At 40.4% G+C, this 20,712-nt stretch overlaps 2 protein-coding genes across 5 annotated transcripts; both read left to right on the top strand.

Moving 5' to 3' along the window:
- Positions 1-1,837: 1,837 nt before the first annotated feature.
- On the top strand, positions 1,838-11,132 carry LOC116258800 (uncharacterized). 4 transcript variants are annotated; one of them, XM_031636198.2, is made up of 9 exons: positions 1,838-2,087; positions 2,230-2,398; positions 5,252-5,426; positions 6,320-6,378; positions 7,025-7,978; positions 8,960-9,088; positions 9,958-10,245; positions 10,470-10,523; positions 10,683-11,132. In XM_031636198.2, exons 2-9 carry the CDS (start codon positions 2,261-2,263, stop codon positions 10,845-10,847), a joined length of 1,962 nt encoding a protein of 653 aa, XP_031492058.1. In that variant the 5' UTR covers positions 1,838-2,087; positions 2,230-2,260; the 3' UTR covers positions 10,848-11,132. The 4 variants fall into 4 exon arrangements, with proteins under 4 accessions (XP_031492058.1, XP_031492059.1, XP_031492056.1 ...); XM_031636196.2 differs by having other exon boundaries at positions 1,839-2,087; positions 7,001-7,978; XM_031636197.2 differs by having other exon boundaries at positions 1,839-2,087; positions 2,221-2,398; positions 7,001-7,978.
- A 6,034-nt stretch (positions 11,133-17,166) lies between these two features.
- Positions 17,167-19,993, top strand: LOC116258311 (protein BIG GRAIN 1-like A). The gene has a single exon (XM_031635398.2). It carries the CDS (start codon positions 18,101-18,103, stop codon positions 19,349-19,351), a length of 1,251 nt encoding a protein of 416 aa, XP_031491258.1. The 5' UTR covers positions 17,167-18,100; the 3' UTR covers positions 19,352-19,993.
- The last annotated feature ends 719 nt before the right edge of the window (positions 19,994-20,712 follow it).

Here is a 20,712-nt window from a genome sequence, read left to right as displayed (position 1 = left end):
ATGCATAGCAAATAAAAGGCGAGTCCTAAACCACTTGAAATATTCGCACAGATGTTCTCTGCCTGAGGTAAATGTATCATCCTACCGCAGTATCTAATAAAAGTTCCAGACGCAGTTGTGTGAGGTTGTAATAGAAGGCATGGATAAACAATTTCCCTCCGCCAACCCAGCTGTGAATTGCCAAAAACCAGAGTGCACCATGGGAGGAGTGGAACAAATAAACGATATTTATAAAGAACCAACCAGAAATTTGAGGTGTCAATGGCTACTTGCTCTCTTTCATGAAGCCAATCTGAAAATGTCAGTGAATGTTTTCTCAAAGTAAAGTTCAATAACTTTTCTTGCCTGACAGTCCTCATACCATGCATGATGTGAATCCGCATCAATTCGGTCAGATTTGGATCTAATTTTTTAACATGCTGATGCTCAACCAGTGAAAAAGGAAAGGTGAAAGTAAAATGATGCCCCAAGCATTTACTATCGGGATTCAATTGAGAACGTCCAAACAGAGGTAGCTCCACTTTGATGAGGTTTGCAAGGCAGAAAAGAACTAGCTGGCCAACTTGAAACTTTCTGGTAATGTTCCAAAAGCTGGTGGGAAAGTGCTAAAATTTTCTCAGCCAACTCAACATTTTTTTATCCATTTACCTGGAAACAAACAAGCCCCAATAATCTAATTAGGTTCACTTTGGATCTCATAGGAAAAGAAGAAAGACAGCACGGAAAATATCATCCATGCAAATCACGCGAGTCTTGACAACACCAACTCCTCTTCATCTCTCTCAAAATTGCCATGCTTCCTGCAGTCATGATCCAATTAATGTCTTGCAGGAGCTCACAGACGAAGTGGGCATGATCTGTGCATCTAATATTGAAAAAGATGAACAGGGATTCTCTGTCGAGTGGGAAAAGATAGATTCTCCGGATAATGCCCCATCACTTTGCGTTTCACTGATTTTTCCAGATACTGACACCAAAAGTGGACGTTATCAGGGCAACAGTTCGACCAGTCGGACCCAACAAGTGGAGGACTGCTTCATGAAAACCGACCCACCAACCTCACAAGGATGGATATTTACTTGCATCTTGCCACATTTACAGAAGCAAGTCTGCGTCGTCGACAGAACACCTGTTCTTTGGAGCTGCTTTTGGCAGGGGGTCGTGGCGTTTACTGAAAATCTATGCCTGCCTTACTAAATGCGGAGGGAGAATGAGTTGGGTATGGAACACAAGCAAAGAAAGCATTGGGCAGGCTGCTCTTGAAGACTAACAAGAACTTTCTTTTGAGCTACCCACAAGATACAAGGCCGTAGATTATGATTGAGTGCCATGAGACGCTCAGTCACTCTTTTGAATACATGGGGCTTGATTAGATTTTGCCAAGAAAATGACGTGACCGATGAATATAAGCTTACACTAATGATTTGGAAATATATGGATTTTATGATTTATTTTACAATCAAGCGATTAAACTAAGGCCAAGTTCGATTGCTCGATTTAGTTGGTTCAAAAGCAAAAGTCATGAATTTGTAATCTGTCCAGGAAAAGATTTAGATCAATCCTGACATTGCATGTGTGAGATCAAACATGTTGTATGGCACATTGAAAAAAGAGCATGTAAAATAAAACGAAGGTGAAAGAGAAGAAAAGGAACACACAAAAGAAAAAGTTTCGGCACTATAGAGGTGACTGGCAAGTGAATGGTGGCAGTGATGGTAATTTAAGAGACTTTGTCGGCTAAACTTAGGGTCACTGCAGTTCCCGGGAGCAGAGAGGCCGAGGGAGGTACGATCGTCGTCTATTAGTGGACTTCTCAACGAAAAGTTAAATCGATGTAATAGCGTGGTTGAAATCCGCAGAGGGAAAGACGCCCAACTCTCTTCTTTTCATTTTCCTTTTTCCCACCTTCCAAGAGATAACTGAGAAGGGAGTCGGTTTGTCCGATCGTTTGAAATTCCGGCCACCTCTAAGTTCTTGATTTTTCGATGAGTTGCTTCTTGTCGTCCGACCATCGGGGAAGAATGTGAATCTCTTCCCTGGAGAGTGTCTTTTAGCGTTTGTGGTGCGTTGATCGCTTTGGTCCTATGGTGAGTTCCTCCCGCTTGTGGAGTGGGTAGTCTATTTTCTTTTATGTTTTTTTTTTTGGAAAAAAAATCTTGCAGCATAGCTTCTTTTGTAAAATTTGGTCTTGTTTTGTTTTTTCTTGTTTTCTTTGGGGAGGGGCTTCAGTTTTCCATGCTGGAGAGCTGCATGCTTTGGGATGGCCATGGAAGAAATGGCGGGCGGCGAAGTTGGGAGTGGCGGGAAGCATCTCGACGTTGAGAGTGTAGTTCGGACCGATGGGTCCCTGGCGTCGTCGAAGCCGATTGCCGACCCGGTTGTTTATAAACTTGTTCGGGTAATTTCTTCTTCCTCCGCTGGTTTGATGACACTTTTTTTCTTTTTTAGCTTTCGGTGAAACTGCAATTTTTATTAGTGACTCAATTCTCGTCTTCTTTTTTCCTTTTTCAGTTTTTATGAACTTTGTGCTGTGACTTTCGGTACTTTAGTTGAAAGATGCTTGTGGAGGAAATCTTTTTTTTTTTTTTTTCATTTAATGGTGTAACGAGTTTCTGCTTTTTTTGCAGTAAGCAATGCACCGGGATGAGTATAAAATTACGTATCATGCAACAACTGTCGGTTTTAAGTTCTTGATCGTTTCTTCACTAAGCAGCTATATTTTGCAATGCAAGAATCAGGGCGTACTCTTTGTTCTTTAGCTTTGTGTGTGTTTATGTATATGTTTGTGGGTGTTATCAACGTCCCGTCGACGAGAATTGAAATTGAAGGTCGAGAACTTGCCCATGTTTTTCTCTACAGATGATGGGGATTCACCATTTAACTTGCTCATCAGCTTTAAATGTTGGAGAGAATTCTCCACCGTATCCATTCTTTTATCATTCTCTGAGCTTCTTTTCCATTCTTAAGTCCATTGTTTTACCAGCGGGATTTGTTAGACACAATACAGGATGGGCTCTCAGGTTATTATTCGCTTATTGATTGTCCCATACTCATGAAAACAAGTCGATAGGATTTCTATCAATTGTTACTCCGGTTGATCTTTTTAATGCGCCCCTGCACCACCCCATTCATCTATAGTTCAATTCGAGCCTTATCATTAACCTTTTTTATTTGGATAAAACATTTTAGGTGGGATTTCCTACTATGTTGATTCATCTGTATCGTATGAGTGTCACTTTGGCCACATTTTCTTAATCATTATGATTTTTTGTTAATGTGTTAGATAAATAACCTTTTAGAAGTGATGGCTTTGTGGTTACAAAGGAAATCACAATAAGCATCTTCTTTATCTCTTTATCATTTCTGAAATGGTTGTCATTGGCTTTCATCGTTTTGATAACTTCCAGATTTCTCTTGTGTCTAGTTCTTCTGAAAATTTTTTCTACATACCAAAACTAGACCGTAATCATCATCAACATCATTGTCATTCCTCTTCTTGTTATTATTGCTGTATTATGAACACAGTCCTTATCATCATGATTTTTCTGTTTTCTCGTTTGCCTCAAGACTCTCTCTCATGTTTGTTGTCGACTTATCATTGGTCTTGTTCTCAGTTTCCATCCTCCTGTTATTAATGCTGTCATCTGATTTTGCACGCTAGCATGAATATCCCATGTAACCTTTCTCACTAAGGTCTGGTGCTTCGATCATGTAGGTCCTGTTTTGAATTGGTTGGTTCAGCTCATGCAAAGCTCGTCTCAACTCTGTTAAATGAGTTAAACATTTGAAAACTCAACTGGTCTATTGACGTAATGAACAGATTGTTGCTGTTCGGGCTTAACTCATTTAGGATCATTAGTTAAGTGAGCTATTAACTGGCAGATCAACCTGCACAGACTGAGGAGTTAAATGCTGCTTGTGATTTCAATATCTAATCGTGCCTATATGATCTTACATAAAACAAATTTAAATTTCTCTATGATTTACATATCCCATTGCCCATTAGGCATGAAACTCTAGTAGGGCCTAAATTTCACATGTAGTTGTCAAAGTTTTTTTATACATATTACATAAAACAAATAACAAATTTATGTGACAATTTTTCGTAAGTGACATACACTATACAGTAATAATCTTTGAGAAGAAATGAATTATGAAACAAATTTATTCTATTGAATATGTTATTTGGGATGAACTTACTCTTTGTTATGCTTGCCCTTGGAAGCGTCCTCCATTGATGAATATTTCATTCTCACCCTTTCTTTGGTTTGACATGCACATAGCACAAATAATTCGCACCTCACCATTCAATAGTGTGTGGATTGCCTGAATGAAATAATTGGTACCACAGGTGATTCAGCAGGGGAAAGATGACATTTCACATGCTTAATGCATGCCTAGCCTCTAGATAATGAGAGAATGTGTGGCTGTTCTCAATTAGAAAATATGGTAGTGCCTATTGGAGAAGGGAGAAATGTGTAAAGTCTGCCCACTTGATGCTACATAAAAGCACATATGGATCTCAAGTAGATAGAATAGTTGGTGCTCTCTTGTATTCAAATGAGAAACTGGTGGAGATAAAAAGATTAATAGATGGGGAGAGTAGAAAACAAAGATGGAGAGTGGAAGTTACTGTGGGTGTGGCTGTGTAGAGAGAGAGATGAAATGGTAGGGTGTTGATGAGGGAGTTAGTGAGAAGGTTTTCTATGGTAGAGAAATTACAAGAGTTCAGCATGTTAGCAATTATTTTTGGATATTCTTTATGTGTTATTTTTTCCATATAAACAACCCACATGTAAATATAAGAGTTCAAGTTTAGTTCAATTTAATTGTTTATTTGCCTGGAAGTTAAACAAAAAAAAACTGCAGCAAATATATTAGAGATTTGGAGACTAGTGAATCTTGGAGTGTTGACAATGCTTGCATTTATTTCTGTTTGTTTTTATTCTTTGTTGTGTACTGGGTTATGGCCATCATTGAATCCAGTATCGTACATAATTCTAGCTTAGCGATCACACTTGGAACTGCTGTTCGTAAATCAAACTCGAAATTCTTATGAGCTTATTTACATTCCTGCTGTTTGAACTTTGTGCAGCTATTCATTGATCTATCTTTATAGACCATATACACATAATATTTTGTATTCTTGTTGTAGTTTATTTAGTGTGGAGGATTGCAATCGGTGACTTGTTGTGCCTATTCTGTCCCCTGAATATCTACTGATTGTGCTTATGTTGCATGTATATTTTAGGTTGAAGGTGATGGAACTCTAGTTCCTGCTACAGATGATGAGGTTATAGAGGTTGAGGATTTGCTTGAAGAAGACAAGGTTGAGCAGCCACTACTTGAAGCATCTGGGCAGAATGAAAGATTCATTTCTAGTGATGATCTCTCTTATAGGGGTGGTGATGATGAGGATTCGGAAGGTTGTTCTTGTTGCAATTGTCTTTTCTAGGACTCAATGTTTTCTGGACATGTTTTCCCTTATTTTCATTGAATGTGCATATTGACTTTCTTTCCCTTTAAATTTATTGAATGTGCAACATCAGTGATGAAACGTTGTTGCTTTTGTGGTTGATCAAGACAAATCTTGTGTTCACTTGCTAACCACATAACCTATTTGATAAAATAATGTTACTGATGTTGCCCTTGAACATGGCGCATTATACTTGGGTTCTTTTAGATTCGAAAGTGTTAGGATTAATTGAGGAGTATGGATATGATCCAATGGTTTATGAACATGTCTTCTCTAATCTTCATTTGAATATGCCTCCTAAATTGTAGTGGATGCACAATATCAGTGACACAACATTGTTGCATTTGTGATTTTTCAAAACAAATCTTGTGTGCACTTGCTGACTGCATAACCTATATGTCAAAAATTTTACTGATGTTGCCCTTGAATATATGCATTTTGCTCTTAGTTGATTAATTTGGAAATATCACAATATGCTTGTGCTATTGCAACAAGTTCATAATGAGCCCCTTAAGTCTCTTACAAGTTCAAGCATACCTCCAAATAAACTGTTTGTAACTGAATTCCTTTTGAACTCTTTTTTCCTTGCATATGCAATATTTTGACTACTTGAACTTGGGTCTCTTTTAAATACTTGAACTTGGGTCTCCATCTCAGGGAACTTTGACATGTACATTTGCTTCTTCTGAATTCGTGATAGTCTGTCTTATCCAGCTCTCCACAGAACAAATTAAAAGAGTTGGACAGTGCAACAACATCATCTGTCATGTTCACATTATTTTGGTAGACTATTTTGTTTTGCATGCACAAATTGATGGTAAAATGGTGTGTTTTTAATGACAGGGCTTGCTCAGTCTGAGAGTTTGGATTCTGGTCCCAAGAAACGGAATGCTAGACGTGAGGTGCGTGTTACATTTGCAACTTTGCATCATATGCACCTGCATTGGAATATCATTGCATTTGTCAGTACCATTGTTATGTTTTTGATCTTCTATTATGGTTGTTGTTGTTTTTTTTTTTTTTTCTCATCTTGGTTAGAGCCTGGACGATTGAATCATGTATCGTCTCACTTGCTTTTATACATACATATATTGTAGCTACGTATACTTTGTATTTACAGTTTCTTGTTATGTATATTAGCTACTGTAGGTTTTGGTTATTTCTGTTGCTTCCAAGTATTTATTAGCTGTGGCAGCCTACCATTTCCAGCAATCTGATATGTATTTTTGAAATTTTTCTTTCTTGAGATACTTGAATGTGGTATTTTTTAAGAAACAAAACTTTGTTGTATTCTGCCCTTTTATTTTTTAATTGAAGTTGTATACCTGATGGGCACAGTGCGAACTGTTTAGTTAAATTGTCCTGACTCATGCTGGTTGTTCTAACAAAGGCCATCTCTCCATAAGGATGAGTATTGTTTTCTGCTGTCCAGTATTGTGCCTTGCAGCTGTTTTATTGGGGAATCTATTGCCCAGTTTTCTATACTATTGTTTCTTATCTTTCATCACCTTTAACATCTTTTAGTATATTGAGGACATGTTGAAAAAGGTCAAAGAAGAGGAGAGGCTTCGGCTGTTGCATGGCGTATCTGATGATGCTCCAAAATTTGCAAGTTCTGTTGCAATATCGTCTGATCATTGTGAACAGTTGCCTGTTGGTGATGCAAGCTTCCTACCCAGTTCTGTTGTGATGGCAACCCTTCCTTCATTCCCTACCAGTTCAATTGAAAATCTAAAGAACCACTCTGAAGCATGTGTTCAGCCCAAAATTGAAAAAGTTGTGAATGGAAATTTTGTTTCAAATGGTTCTGAAGGTACAAAATCGGAAGTTTCTTCTGCCAAAGGTGATATTTGCTTGGATAACTTGTCCATAAGAGAACTTCAGCAAACTTTCCGGGCAACTTTTGGGCGAGATACATCTGTTAAGGACAAATTGTGGCTCAAGCGCCGCATTGCAATGGGTTTGTCTAACTCATGTGATGTCTCTGCTACTGGCTTTATCATAGACAAGTCATTGTTATTTTGTGATGAGTTGAATGTTGTTGCAAATGATAACAAGCTAGATGATGCTCAACTTGGGGATAATGTTGTTAAGGAGGAGAGCTGTAAAATGCCAGTGGCACTTGATAGTGAAAATGAAGGTAGACTAGCTGGTCCAGAGAGGAAATCAACGGCAGCAAAGAATGAAAATTATTCAAGTGAAGATCCACAAATGGAGCAAAGAGGAGCTAAAAGACTCAGGAAACCAACAAAACGCTATATAGAAGAGTTGTCAGAAGCTGATACCAAGGAAAGTAATGAGAAGTCAAGTTTAACAGGAAAAAAATCTGCACATCGGTACCCTTCTCAAAAATCTCGATCAACGGTTGTCTGTAGTACTGGATCAGCAGAAGTGGCGGCTATCTTGACCAGGCAAGACTCCTTTGGAGGTTCTGGGGTTCAAGTTCCATATGTCTCAAGATTAAGAAGAGGTCGTCCAAGAAAAAATTTCATGGGTCTTCTGGTATGTCATTTTATTTTCAAACTTGAGGTGTTTGTTTGTTGTTCTTTGATTGCAAATTTCACTGGAAGTAGTATCAGAAAAGCTGCATGAACATGTTGTGTGCTGTGGATAATTATTTATTTCCCTTGATACATAAATTTGCTGATGTGGACTTCAATAATTTTTTGTGAACATATTTTTTGGTGTTTTTTTCTTGGCGGTCCAATATAATGTAAAAATTTTATGTTGGATGATTCACAAATTTTAGGCAGATGAATTAAATCGTTAGAATGTCTAGTCGTTATCAACTTATCAAAGGGATTTAAACTTTCCATCTATGTCACCTGAGTGTGGGTGCAGATGCGGGTGCAGATGCAGCAATTTTTCAGAAAAAGGTTAGGTGCGGGTGCAGTGACGGTGTGTATATATATGTGTGTGTGTGTGTGTATATGTATATAAATGATTTGTTACATAGTTATTTAACTGTTTAGTAGCCTTATTCATTTATATTTATATATAAATTTTGTATTAAAGATAATTTAGTTATGTGTTCATTTAAAGTGGTCAGTTTTGACCTGGTTCAGCTGACTGAACCGAATGTGCTGTGTTAGAGAAGCACCAGTGTCGACATGGGTGCGGCGGCCATTTAGAAGCACCCAGGTGACATAGCTTTCTATTGGAACTTATCAAAAGGACATAAACTATTAAAAGCAGTGGCAGCTGCTAAAATATTAAATTAACTTCTCTGTCATTTTCTCACTTTCCATTTTTCATTTTTTAGCGTGACTATTAGTGCTAGGTCTCAATGGTTGAAGGCAATACAATTGCCCCACTTATTCTGTTACAGTGTTTTGCATGATACTTCGTTAAAAATGGGCATATGCCTGTTAATGCTGTGCTCCATATGGTTTACCTTCTCGCTGTTTTCTCGTTACAGATGATGTAGTTATCTCTTTTTGCTTTTTCTTTTTCCTGATGCCTTCGGTGGTGTAAAAATTGCAGAAGCATCAAAATGGCATGTCTGCCACATTAGTTAAAAAAGCCCGTGGAACTCGAAGTAGGCGACAAGATGCCGAAGCTTACAATAGATCATGGAAGCCGAAAGCTCTTTCAGCTCCTGTGCAACAGAAAGTACTAAAATTAACTGGCATCATTTTATGGGCACAGCTCTCCTGTTTGTCTTCTGGATTTTTGCTATTGAAACATCAATCCGATGTGTTATGGGTAGTCTGCAATATTATTTTTACTTGTAGTGAGGCACTGATACTAAAGCATTGACATGTAGGCACACACTAAAATATCCATAAATTGATGCTAAAGATTTCAAGCACTTTACTTTTCATGTGATCATTAGAACTTATGTTTTTCCTTGCCAGACTCGTTGTATTTGATTGTTAGCAAGCACATGTACATGTCGTTGTTTATATCTTTATATATGAATTTTTTTGCTGTGAGGTATATTCCCCACGGGCTCTATTTCTGACTGCATATTCCACATCTGTTGAAATTTTGGTGTTTTACCATTTTACCTATTCGTGTGTTACACTGTCAGCTTATGATCTTTAATACATGTATGTTTTTTCATTGGTTATATTTTTATACTGTAATAGTCTAAAATGTTATCACAAACATTACAAAAACCTTGAATATTAGTGATAATATTTTTGCTTGTAGTACAAAATCTTATGAAAGATAGCAATATTTTCATACTTTAAAAGTTTAAAATGTTGCGAAAAACATTACAAGAACCTGGAATTTTATATGATAATATTTTTGCTTGTTTTACAAAATGATATGAAAGATAGGACATTTTTTTGTGTTTTTATGTCTTTTATGAAGTCACATCTTTGAGTATGGAGTTCTAGATGAAATGTGAGGGTCATCTCATGGTGGAATCATTTACTTTTTATGGCCTCTTGGTAGCTTTATGATCATAATTAGCTTTTAAACTAAACGACATTTAGCTTTCACCTGAAACTTTGATCTAATGTTTCCTTTAGGCTGGTGTTGAAGCTTCAAACAATGAAACTGCCTTGGTCCCATATTTGGGACGCAGACAGCAAGGTCTGGAGGTTACAAAACTAGATCCAGTAAAGGATCTGGAGGAGTATCCTTTGACGGTCCCGACTGCAAAAGGTGGGACTAGACGGAAACATCATCGTGCCTGGACTCTATCTGAGGTAATGAGGCTTGTTGAAGGTGTATCTCGCTGTGGAGCTGGAAGATGGTCTGAGATCAAAAGGCTTGCATTTGCATCATGTGCATACCGTACATCCGTTGATCTAAAGGTTTGTCTGTTCATAATCTTGTAGTTATGAAGCATTTGAAAAAATCTGTACTTTGGATAGAGGCCTTTTTTGTTACCATGACTGAACCTGAAGTTCAAGCAAACAATTCCAGCCAATTATGGAGTTTGGAAAGCCAACTTGTAGGTTTTTCTCAGCCGTATGATGACTCTGTGTATCCTGGAGCTGGATCGTATTGAATGACTGCAAAATGTTGTCATATGTAGGATAAATGGAGGAACCTACTGAGGGCAAGTGCTCAAGCACTGACGGACAGAGCGGTGAGTTCCTTTAATGTGCATTACAGATAAATGGGCCTGTCTTTCATGGTGAAGTAATATTTGGCAGTTTCACGTTCTGTTGTTACGGTGGTGTTACAGTGTCTGGCGACCAAAAATTGTTAAAGTTACTCCTGTAACTAAAGTTTATTTGATCCACAGTTCAAGAGTTCGAGGAAGCATTCTTCTATACCAATTCCGGCACAAATCCTTGTACGAGTGAGAGAGCTGGCTGCAACACACACACCACCAACATCCAAGCAGTATGTCAAATTGACAGGCAAGAACGGGAAAAATGTACATAACAAACCAGGAATTATCACATGATAGATATAACTTTTGTACATCTTGCATGACTGTTCATAAATTTACAATAATTACAACCTACCCAAGACGCTTAGCTATCATCCACGTATTGTAAACTGGCTTTGCTGTTCGTACAGTGAGCTTGCCATTTGAGGCCACTGAGTCACAACCCCAAAAGATGACTTCTGAGAGAGTTTTGCCCCGAGTCTGTAAAATAAAGTTTTGACCTGTTTCCTTGTTCCTTAAACAAAGTGCAGTAACGTGCATTCAATTGTTAATCTAAAGATCGTGTGTTCATTGTTGTCAGCTTCTCCAGAATCGGAAAATAACCTTTTGTTTTCTTGCCTCCTCTAGGTGTTCTTCTCCCTTTCCTTAATCCGACGGGATTTAACTCTGGGTTATTTCAGGATGTCTTCGACGGCCTTTCAAATTGTTCGTTAGCATCCCTTCAAGTTTAGTCTGCTCTGCGTAGAACTTGTAGGTTGTTCTTTCCTCCATAGTTGCTGTAACGTGTAAAGGATCCTTCTGTATGTTTAAATCTTCGATCTCTTTTGTTGTTCGAGTCCCGGAAGTGATCGGTCGGACGCTGGAAGATTTTGCATTTTCGTTATCCCGTTCAGATTTAAGAGGATCCTTGCACAGAACCACCCTTCTCAAGAAGATAACAAAAGGCAAAGGGTCTCCGGCAGGATTTGGCAAATGTATATGCTTTCATGATCACTTAGGTGGTAAGTGGCAGTCAGGCATGGACTTATGGAAGATCTTCTGTTAAGATCTTGCGTGAGTTTGACCCTTGGAAGTTATCAAAGGTCTGACTTATGTGAGACCATCACTGTTGTGCAAGTACATAAGCCATAATCCTTGTAAAGTTATTAAAGTTGCTGAAAGTGTCGAGGATTTTGAATAAAGTTTTGGAGAGAGGTGCAAGATGGGGTTGATGCTGTTAAGATGGTGTTTGGCTGAGGGAGGGGGTGGAATTGAGAAAATGATGGTAGTGTCTAAGAATAGGAGGTGAATTAGAAGAATTAGAGGGCTGTTGGAAGGCAGAAGACCTTGGAGATCAAGATGGATGGATATTAAGAATATAGCAGGCAGCATTGTTTTGGTAAATGAACCTACCAGCATGAGAGTAGGTTTGGTGGCCATGAAGGGTCGAACTCTTGGTGGTAGATATGATTTTGGATAGTATAGTGGATTGGGGAAAGGTGAGCTGAAAGTAATTCGCTTTAGATTGCTATTTCTATTTACCTTGTAGGGAACTACAGGTTTTAGTAGCTTTTCTTATTTGGATGATGTAAACTTTCTTTTCTGTTCACAGGTTATTCTTTTTTAATAATGGGAAAGCTTTTCATTGGAAGTTTTGTTGAATCACCAGTGTTAATGACATTGACTATCGTTCGGCCGATCGAAATTTAATTGATCCAAATTTAATTCCCATAAATGTCACTACTTGTGCAGGCATCATGCGCGATGCCCCACTTTGATGGGCAAACAGAAACAGTGAAAGCAAGTGTATGGTCCTCAACTTTTTTCTGAAACTCACCCACCCACCCAACTAGGTTTATTGATTCAATGATGATAATGCACGTTCTTTATGTTCCTGAATCCAATTATATACAAAAAAAATGTGACCCCATCTTTTTTTAAGCCTTTATCGAACATGCATTGAATCATGAGAGATAAACTAAGACACAATTTGCAAGCACAGAAAGCGATGACAGAAAAGCCGTAGGCTAAACACTTGAATCGTTATGCTATCAGGAAAGTTATAAACAAATATAAATCAAAGAGAGATTCAAGGAGGGTAGCATAGCTGGTTGGAGCTAAGGCTCGTAGCTGACATGTTTCTGTTTTGATTTCTGTGGGTGCGACTCTCTTGGTTCATTAAAGGTCCATCAAGTTAAAGGTGGTCTGCTGCCCACCCAAGCCCCGATACAGTCCAGGACCCCAAAGGAAGATGAGACAGAAGGCGTTTGGGCCTCATCCAAACTATAGATAACCCTGCTCACCTAACAATATAGATCTAGAGAAAGGACATAACTAAAGAAGACGAGTTCCACATTGTTCCTCGTTTAATTAATTGGGGAATTTTTCCTATTGAAAGTTTTTCTTGTGATAGGATGATCATGGTGAATGTAGAGTACTTTTTGAAGGGATAACGACCGTCCCAAAGGAAGTCATGCGGAAAATGACGTGTATGAACCATGACATGAGGTTTCATATACAGCCCACCTTATGAAAAAACTAAAAGACTTTCATGTAGGGTTTTGATGGGATCATTTCTAGTGGAAAATATCGCCCAAATGGATGGCCACGGCCTCCCAGTGATGCCAACCATACAGTGAGATCCAGGTGCCAAACCCACTCACCCAATGCCCACATCTTTATTGAGCGCTGACCATTGTTTGTGGACTGATCAAAAGAGAGGATGGAGCAAGACCGCTAGTGGATGGTGGGGCTAACAAACAACTCGAACAAGCCATGTTGGGCTTAGCTCGTTTGTCAGAAAGAGCCAAACCCATATGAAGACCCTGCATTTATGCTAAGCTCATTTACTAAGGTTAGATGAGCCAACGAGCTTCCGACGAACCTGCCGGACCCAGCAGTGAGTTGCTTGGATCGTTTACCAGCTTCATACAGGCAGACCATGTGTTTGAAATGGATCCGTTTTTTTATCCTGCATATTCCTATTTCTTTGTTACCACAAATTCGTTTTTTACAGAACACATGCTTCTGCTATAGTCATGCTTATTATCTCACATGGTATGGGCCACAACCAGCGAAACCCTTTACAAGATAAAACCATGAAAACTTAAGTGAGTAAATATTTTGGAAGGGGGACGTAACCGAAGAGGCTGAATCTCCTCTCCATTCTCCTCGCATGTAAAATGCAGACTGCTTTGGGACATGGTGAACTTATAGTTACTTTGTTCAATTTGAAAGTGGTTTGCTACTATTTGCAGTATAGAGTAGTGCTCATGGAAATCGAACTGACCCGACCAGCTATGCTGTGCTATGTGCTGAACAAAGATTTTGGATCCATTTTTCTCTAAGAGAATCGGCAAAGAAAAGGTTCATTGCATTTTGAAATGATGGTTAGCTAGGTGTCGTGGATGGGGACTCGATACCACTTTTTCTCCCTTTTCATTATATCTAACTTTTCGAAAAGGATAATCTGCAGTTCCATTTGTATTAAATAGATTCAGGAGGCTGCTCTTTCCATGTGGGAGCTGTTATGCCCATAATGAAACATGATCCCACTCAAGAGGGTCAGGTTATAAGAGGTTATGACTCTACTGCTTTCTCCACATGTATATGAACCAAGTAAAAGAAGTACGTAATTCCATATAAGATTCAGCTTAGTCCCAATTGGATCACATAAAATCAGATCAAGTGGGATATGGTAATGCCTTGATGCCACCCGAATCCCATCCGTTGACATTTCTGTTTGAAGTCATTCAGAGAATCTTACAGGTCAAAAGTAGACGCCCCACTTTCACTCTAAGCATGAGAGCTAACGCCATTCTGCTCATAGACTCCTAGCTACTGTTTATTGTTTCAATCAACCACCATTGTCAACTCCACCAACAAAATAAAAAGGGGGAAAAAAAGAATTGTTCTTTTCGAGTTTATTCTCTGAGGGAAGTAAAAGGAGAAAACTGTATTAATTCAATCTGCCATTATGATCTCTTCAGCTTTATTAGGTCAGCCGCCATGAGCTACAATAATTTACTTATGTATAAGCAAGCCTTTTAAAACTACCTCGACATCAATAACCAGTACCGTTGTCAATCTTTTATCCCAACCATCTGGGATTAGTTTTATAGGTCTAACCATTAGGTCTCACTTTTATTGTTTCTTATGGCCGATTAGCATCACTTCTCGTTGCTTTCGTCAGTGCTCTTGCTTCTCCATATTTTCTTCTTCAATGGCCTTTCTCTTTTCCCAATTATCTTAGCTTATGTTACACCAGTGCGGTGACGTTGTAAAGGCACCAATTAATTAACTACCAACATATCAGAAGTGGATATAAAAGTGAAGGGAAACGTAGCACGTTCAACTTCTCTGTTTATTATTATCATTACTATTACTGTTGTGGGTGATACTATCAGTGTTATTATTATATTAATTTATTGTACAATTTTACAGCCAGCAGAATTTTTTTGCTTTCTTTAAACTTAGCAATCTGAACTCTAACTTTAGATCCCAACAAGATCTAGATCAACGTAGTTAACAGGTTAAACTTTCTTTTCCAGGGTACTGAAATCGGGTTATGAAACTTTGTTGCACTTATCGGCAGCCAAAAGGACCCGAGGCTGGGAGCTTAATGGAGTTAACTAAGCCTTGAAGAAGGTGAAGGGTTCAATATCAAGACGCGTCACCATTAGCATAATCTGATGGAGATCCGGCCGATCGCAGTATGCTTATCAAGAAGGAGGCTGAAAAAGGATCTAACCGTGGGATGATGTTTGATCTCTATCCTATAATTTTTGCTGGAAAGGTCATCTCCACTGAGTGCGCACTAAGTTTGCATTTTGCAGAAATGGGCCACCAAGGGGTCACCCACGGCACGTGTGCCTTCCCTTCATGGCATACAGCCGAGTCCTTCAACTGCACTTGCCTCTTATTCATATCAGGCCGATCACCATTGCTTATTTCTGGTTCAGCGAAAGCTCTCACCACAATATCTGATCCTGATCCTCCTAAGACACGGTCTGCTTATTTATTTTATAAAATTCTTAGAGAGCAAAGCTGGCAAAGCTTCAAAATTCGATATATGATATTACTCTCAAGTTTGAAGTCCATTGAACAAGGTCAATGTTAACACACTGAGAATCAGAACAGTTGGTGGCCGACAGACTTCGTATGGAACTGAAAGGAACCGTGGGCTTAGACCTCTCCCTCTCTCTCTCTCTCTCTCTCTCTTGTATGCAAATTAGTGAGAAAGCAGTCAGGCCCATTAGCATCTCTTCTCTTCTTTTCATGATCAGTCAAGTCAAAAAAGTCTAATAGACGCGCCCGGACCACAACCAAGTTGGGTTTCTGAGTGTGATGCATCCTCAATCCAAGTCTTCCACACTGCCACTGCCATAAGAAAAGAAATCAAGCACTGCGGGTTGGCGATTGGTTCAAAAGGATCCACCTTTCATCTTCTTATTTTGATGGCCGCACACTCTCCTCTAGTGATTTGGGTCGTGCAGCACAGCATCCATGGGGCCTTTGTGTACCTTTTTTTTTTTTTTTTTTTTTTTTTTTTCTTTATCACAAACAATCTCCACTGCACCTGCAACAGCAGCAGGGATTCACACTGCCCAACCATTATAAACTGTTGAGTCACCTACCTAGTGTTTGAATGGTAGAGAAGAGCCTACTAACGTTCTCTGTCAAACGCAAACCGTATAATTTGAATGAAGTAGAGGACGTTTATGATATTTTTCACTAAATCTTGTTTGGAAAGATGTTTTATTTCAAGTGAGGAACAGATGGTAGCTGTCTCAAACTTTTTGTTTAAGATGTTCCTTCTTAAACACCCTTTTTAGTCATTTGTCATTTGAGTTAAGAGTCTGGGAGAGACACCATCTACAATTTAGAAAGACAACAAAAACTGGGGAAGCATTAGGTCCATCCTGACGTTAGAGCCTGACATTAGAGCTTGAAGAGGCGTTTCATTGTTTCACATTTGAAATGCATGGATCTGATATTGCACGATTTTGTTGATGTGGCTAAAGATCTATAGGAAATGCAAATACTACAGCAATTGACATCATATCTGGCGCTCAAATAGCATCACTGAACATGATCGCCAGTGCTATTGTAGCGCCAGGGCTCGGACTGCAATTGTTCTTTTTTTTTTTTTGTGGAAGGAGCTTGCGGCAGTGATTAAACATCTCTAGTGCTAGAATTGATTGTATTGACATAATTTAAGATCCAAGAAGAGAGGGTTTGATCTTAAATCCATAGTTTTCAAATTTGAATATTTTAGTTGAGAGGCAATCAAATACACACACCGACTCTTTGGGTGCCCGGCACTTAGTTGACGGGTATAATTTTATGGCGTCGTCGTAAAAATTAGACTGAATCAAACCAATTGAAAACGAAATCGGTGAATATTAATCGATTCCAATCATAAACTCCCGTCCACATACTATGTATTTATGTATTCATGATTTTTAAATGTTTTTAAATATTTCTTGTTTCATCTTTAATTGTTTATTTTCAAATAAAACAATACGTGTCGTTCGCCAAGGATCGAGCTGAATTGGGATGATTCACTGAATCCCGCAGCTTGTTTTACGTTACTGATGTGAAAAGAAAGAAAGCAAAAGAATTGTAGACAAAGTTACACAAAGGACAGGAATGGGGGAGTGACTGACAAGGAATTGCAGAGGATGAAGACAAGCGCAGTGGCAAGTACACAAAAGGGGGCGGAGTTTATTACAAGGAATAGCTCAGATACGTAGATCGTCTCATCAACGACGAACGACAGCGGCAGCGGCCACCTGACCCTTGCAACCGCCGCCGAGGAGACGGTTCGTTTCTCGAACTTCCGACGTCTCCACCCTTTTCCGCTTCTCCCTCCAACTCGGCCTCTTCCTGCATATTCATTCATTCATTCATTCATTAACACCTCTTTCTTTTCCCACCAACTTTTTACTGGAGCCACACATGCGTTGGAAAAGGCACTCCCAAGCAACCAAACAACCATTCCGTCAAAAAGAAGAAAGCAGAAGAGCCAGGAATGTTGGTGGGCAGGGCTGAGTTGGAAGGCCATCCTTCCTCCCTCCCCACTTGACCGAATATCTCGGGCAGACCTGAGAGATATATATATATGTATATAGAGAGAGAGAGATCAGTATAGAGCCGCTTTATGTAGAAAATAAGCAAAAGGCAGAAGAAGATGTGTTGTTTTCAGAAATTGCAAGAGAAAAAACGGAAAGAAAAAAACGCGATCGCTCTAAGATTCTGAAAGGACCAAAGCGTGAGCTTCTCTGCTTTTATTATGCTGTTCTCTCTCTCTCTCTCTCTTTAACTCACTCCGTCTGGTTTGCGAGTGTGATCCATCGCGCGAGCCTGCTGCGCGACCTGCGGGCGCAGCCCTTGCTTTCTTTTCTTCTCATCGATCATCATATAGTCTAAGAAAATAGACGCCGGGATGTCTCCTTGTCCCACTCTTAGTCCTCCGGTTTGCTGCCACCGGACGACTCTGTGCAGCTTTTGACTCCATCTCAGCAGACACCATCTTCCTCTGTCTTCTTCCGTGTCTCTGTCGTCTCATGTACATATATACATGTGAGGCGAAGAGGATGGAGAAATGGAGTTCAGAAATGAAAGCAGAAAGGTACCCGAGGAATACATCCTTCTCCTCTGCGTTGCTCGACGCCATCTATAGGTCCACAGACGACGACGTGGGTGCAAGCCTCTGTGTTTGCCGGAAGACGATGAACGCCACGACCATCGCCACCGTCATGCATGATAGGACCAACCGGAACGAATACAACACGAAGCAAACCCCACGCCTCTTCAAGTGGACGACCGACGGGAAGAAAGCAGCTGAGAAGCATCCCTCACGCCCCAATGTCTCCGAGCTCGGCGTCTTTGACGCCACAGGTTGGTACAGGCTGAATTCTAAGTCCAACGCCTCCCGCGCCAACTCCAGTACCGCTTCTTCATCATCCGAGTCGAGCGGCTTCTCCTCCTCTGAGGCCGACTCTGTATTGTCCCACACAGAGAAGAAACTGGCGGCAAAAGAGAGCCAGTATGAGCAGAAGAGCCGCCCTCCTCCGGTGATCATTCCGCCAAAGAAGCACCACCCTATCGCCGCCCCTGACTTCTTCGCGAACAAGAAGACTGAAGAACCCGAGAAGAGCCGTGGAGCTCGCGTGTCAAAGCTCTACAACGAACTGAAGAAGGCGAAGCAGCCCATCTCCCCCGGTAGCCGAATCGCCGGCTTCCTCAACTCCCTCTTTGCCACCGCCAAGAAGGCCAAACGTTCTTCCGCCACCGCCACCACCACCACCACCACCTTGAACTCGCCGAGCAAGCCGCCCTCCTCCTTGCCCGTTGACACGTTCAAGCGGCCTGCTTCACGCTCGTCGTCGACGGCGCCGACGACCACCATGACGCCGTCGTCGAGGTCCTGCCTGAGCAAGACGCCGTCGACGAGGGGTGACGGGATGAAGAGGTCGGTTCGGTTTTTCCCGACGAGCGTTACTGTTAGGGAAAACTCGCGACCCTGCGGCCACAAGTGCCTCTACGAGGAGCTGCTGTCTTCACCGTTGCCATTGCCGCGCAAGGATGTGAAAGTGAAGGACCTCATCGCCGAGTACCAAATGAAATCGAGCACGGCCGCCGGTTTCCTGTTCGACCTCTCGCCGAGCTCCAAACCGGCCGAGGACGAAGACTTTGACGCGTCCAGCTGTTCGAGCTCCGATCTTTTTGAGTTGGAGAATCTGACGGAGCTGCCCGTCTACGAAACCACCAGTCTTGAGACGAACTGCGCCATCGCCAAGGGGTTGATTCTGTAACTATTGTGGGTAGAACTAAAAATAACCATGCTTGCTTAATTTCTCTTTTTCCATTTTCTTCTTACTCAAAGCTTTCAACTAGTGCGAAGGGCTCCCTATGTTTTGGGCGAAAAAAATTATTGTTGGTACGCAATAACTATCGGTTGATCTGAGTTTTTCATCGTATCGGTGGCTAAGGAAACGGAATTCCATGTTCTGAAAACGCCTGTGTCCTCTCTCTCACCCTTCACATCAAGATCAGATGGGAACAGCCGCGACAAGATCTAACGATCACATCCTTGAAATATTTTAAGATCTTGTCTGATCTAGTGATCTACTGAATGACGGCTGGGGTTTATCCGGCAGTTACTTTTGGCAGAGTTATGAAATTTGTCCTCGTTTGGTATGTATTCAAACGAAAAAAATTTGCGTTTCGGTGGCTTCAAATCAAGTTCATTAGTGGAAGCGTGACAGTAATAGACCTGATTTGACACGGATAGGCTTCTCAGTTACTTTGTAACGGTACGCCCACCAGTAAATGCGTGCTGATTAGGAACAGGAAATGTCAGCGTTTATTAGTGCTCTAGATTGGCTACTTATTTGCGCTGTAACTCTGTATTTTCCAGTACTCTAGATCACTACACGGTCCATTCGATGAATGTGAAAATATGTTTCTGTTCATTTGTCATTTTCATGACCGTGCATCGTTCAGAAATGCTAAGGAAACTCAAGTTTTGGACTCATATTGGCAATTGAAATTCGTTTCTGCACGTCTTAATTAGAACAATGATATCCGGTATACTTGTAAGATCGGCTGATTGGCAGCTAATAGACGCCATTTTACACTGAGATACAACTCATCAAAACCAGTATGAGGTCAGGGGAAGAGATTGGTCGTCCTTGTAATTCTTTTTAATGTCATGTACGATATTCTTGTGAACGAACAGAGTCTGAAAGACGTCACTGGAGTCCCTCAACATGTAGAACTAACAGAGTCTGAAAGACGTCACTGGATTCCCTCAACATGTAGATCAAAAGAACTTATAGACACGTTGGTAATGCAGATGAAGGGGGTTCAAGCAAATTCCAGATGCTGCAGTGATGTATCGTTGATGAGCAATCGTTCTTCTATGGAGATGCTCTAGCACAGCTGCACAGGAACCATCGCATGCCGTGAAGTGTGGTGGTGTGGCCACCCTACCGCCATCGTAAATCGTAATTTTTTCTCAAGAGCATCAGGGAAAAAGAAGCACCAGTCCAATCCGTTCCATCACATTCCCTCCCTTCTAGACTACTTTTCCTTTTGTTCTTTTGGCTTTATTTCAAGTTCAAAATCTGATGTGCTGCACGTCTCAAGGCTCCGCAGCTAAGTAACCGCAGCA

Source organism: Nymphaea colorata, chromosome 8, assembly GCF_008831285.2.
Source record: "Nymphaea colorata isolate Beijing-Zhang1983 chromosome 8, ASM883128v2, whole genome shotgun sequence".
NCBI lineage: Eukaryota > Viridiplantae > Streptophyta > Magnoliopsida > Nymphaeales > Nymphaeaceae > Nymphaea > Nymphaea colorata.
This window is presented reverse-complemented; position numbering and strand designations above follow the sequence as displayed.

What these genes read in the sequence shown, in the direction of transcription:
- LOC116258800 (XM_031636196.2), top strand. Translation starts at nt 2,261, where the DNA reads ATGGCCATGGAAGAAATGGCGGGCGGCGAAGTTGGGAGTGGCGGGAAG. An exon ending in AACGGAATGCTAGACGTGAG is followed by an intron (nt 6,379 to 7,000) that starts GTGCGTGTTACA and finishes AACATCTTTTAG; the next exon opens with TATATTGAGGACATGTTGAA. An exon ending in AAAATTTCATGGGTCTTCTG is followed by an intron (nt 7,979 to 8,959) that starts GTATGTCATTTT and finishes TAAAAATTGCAG; the next exon opens with AAGCATCAAAATGGCATGTC.
- LOC116258311 (XM_031635398.2), top strand. Translation starts at nt 18,101, where the DNA reads ATGTACATATATACATGTGAGGCGAAGAGGATGGAGAAATGGAGTTCA.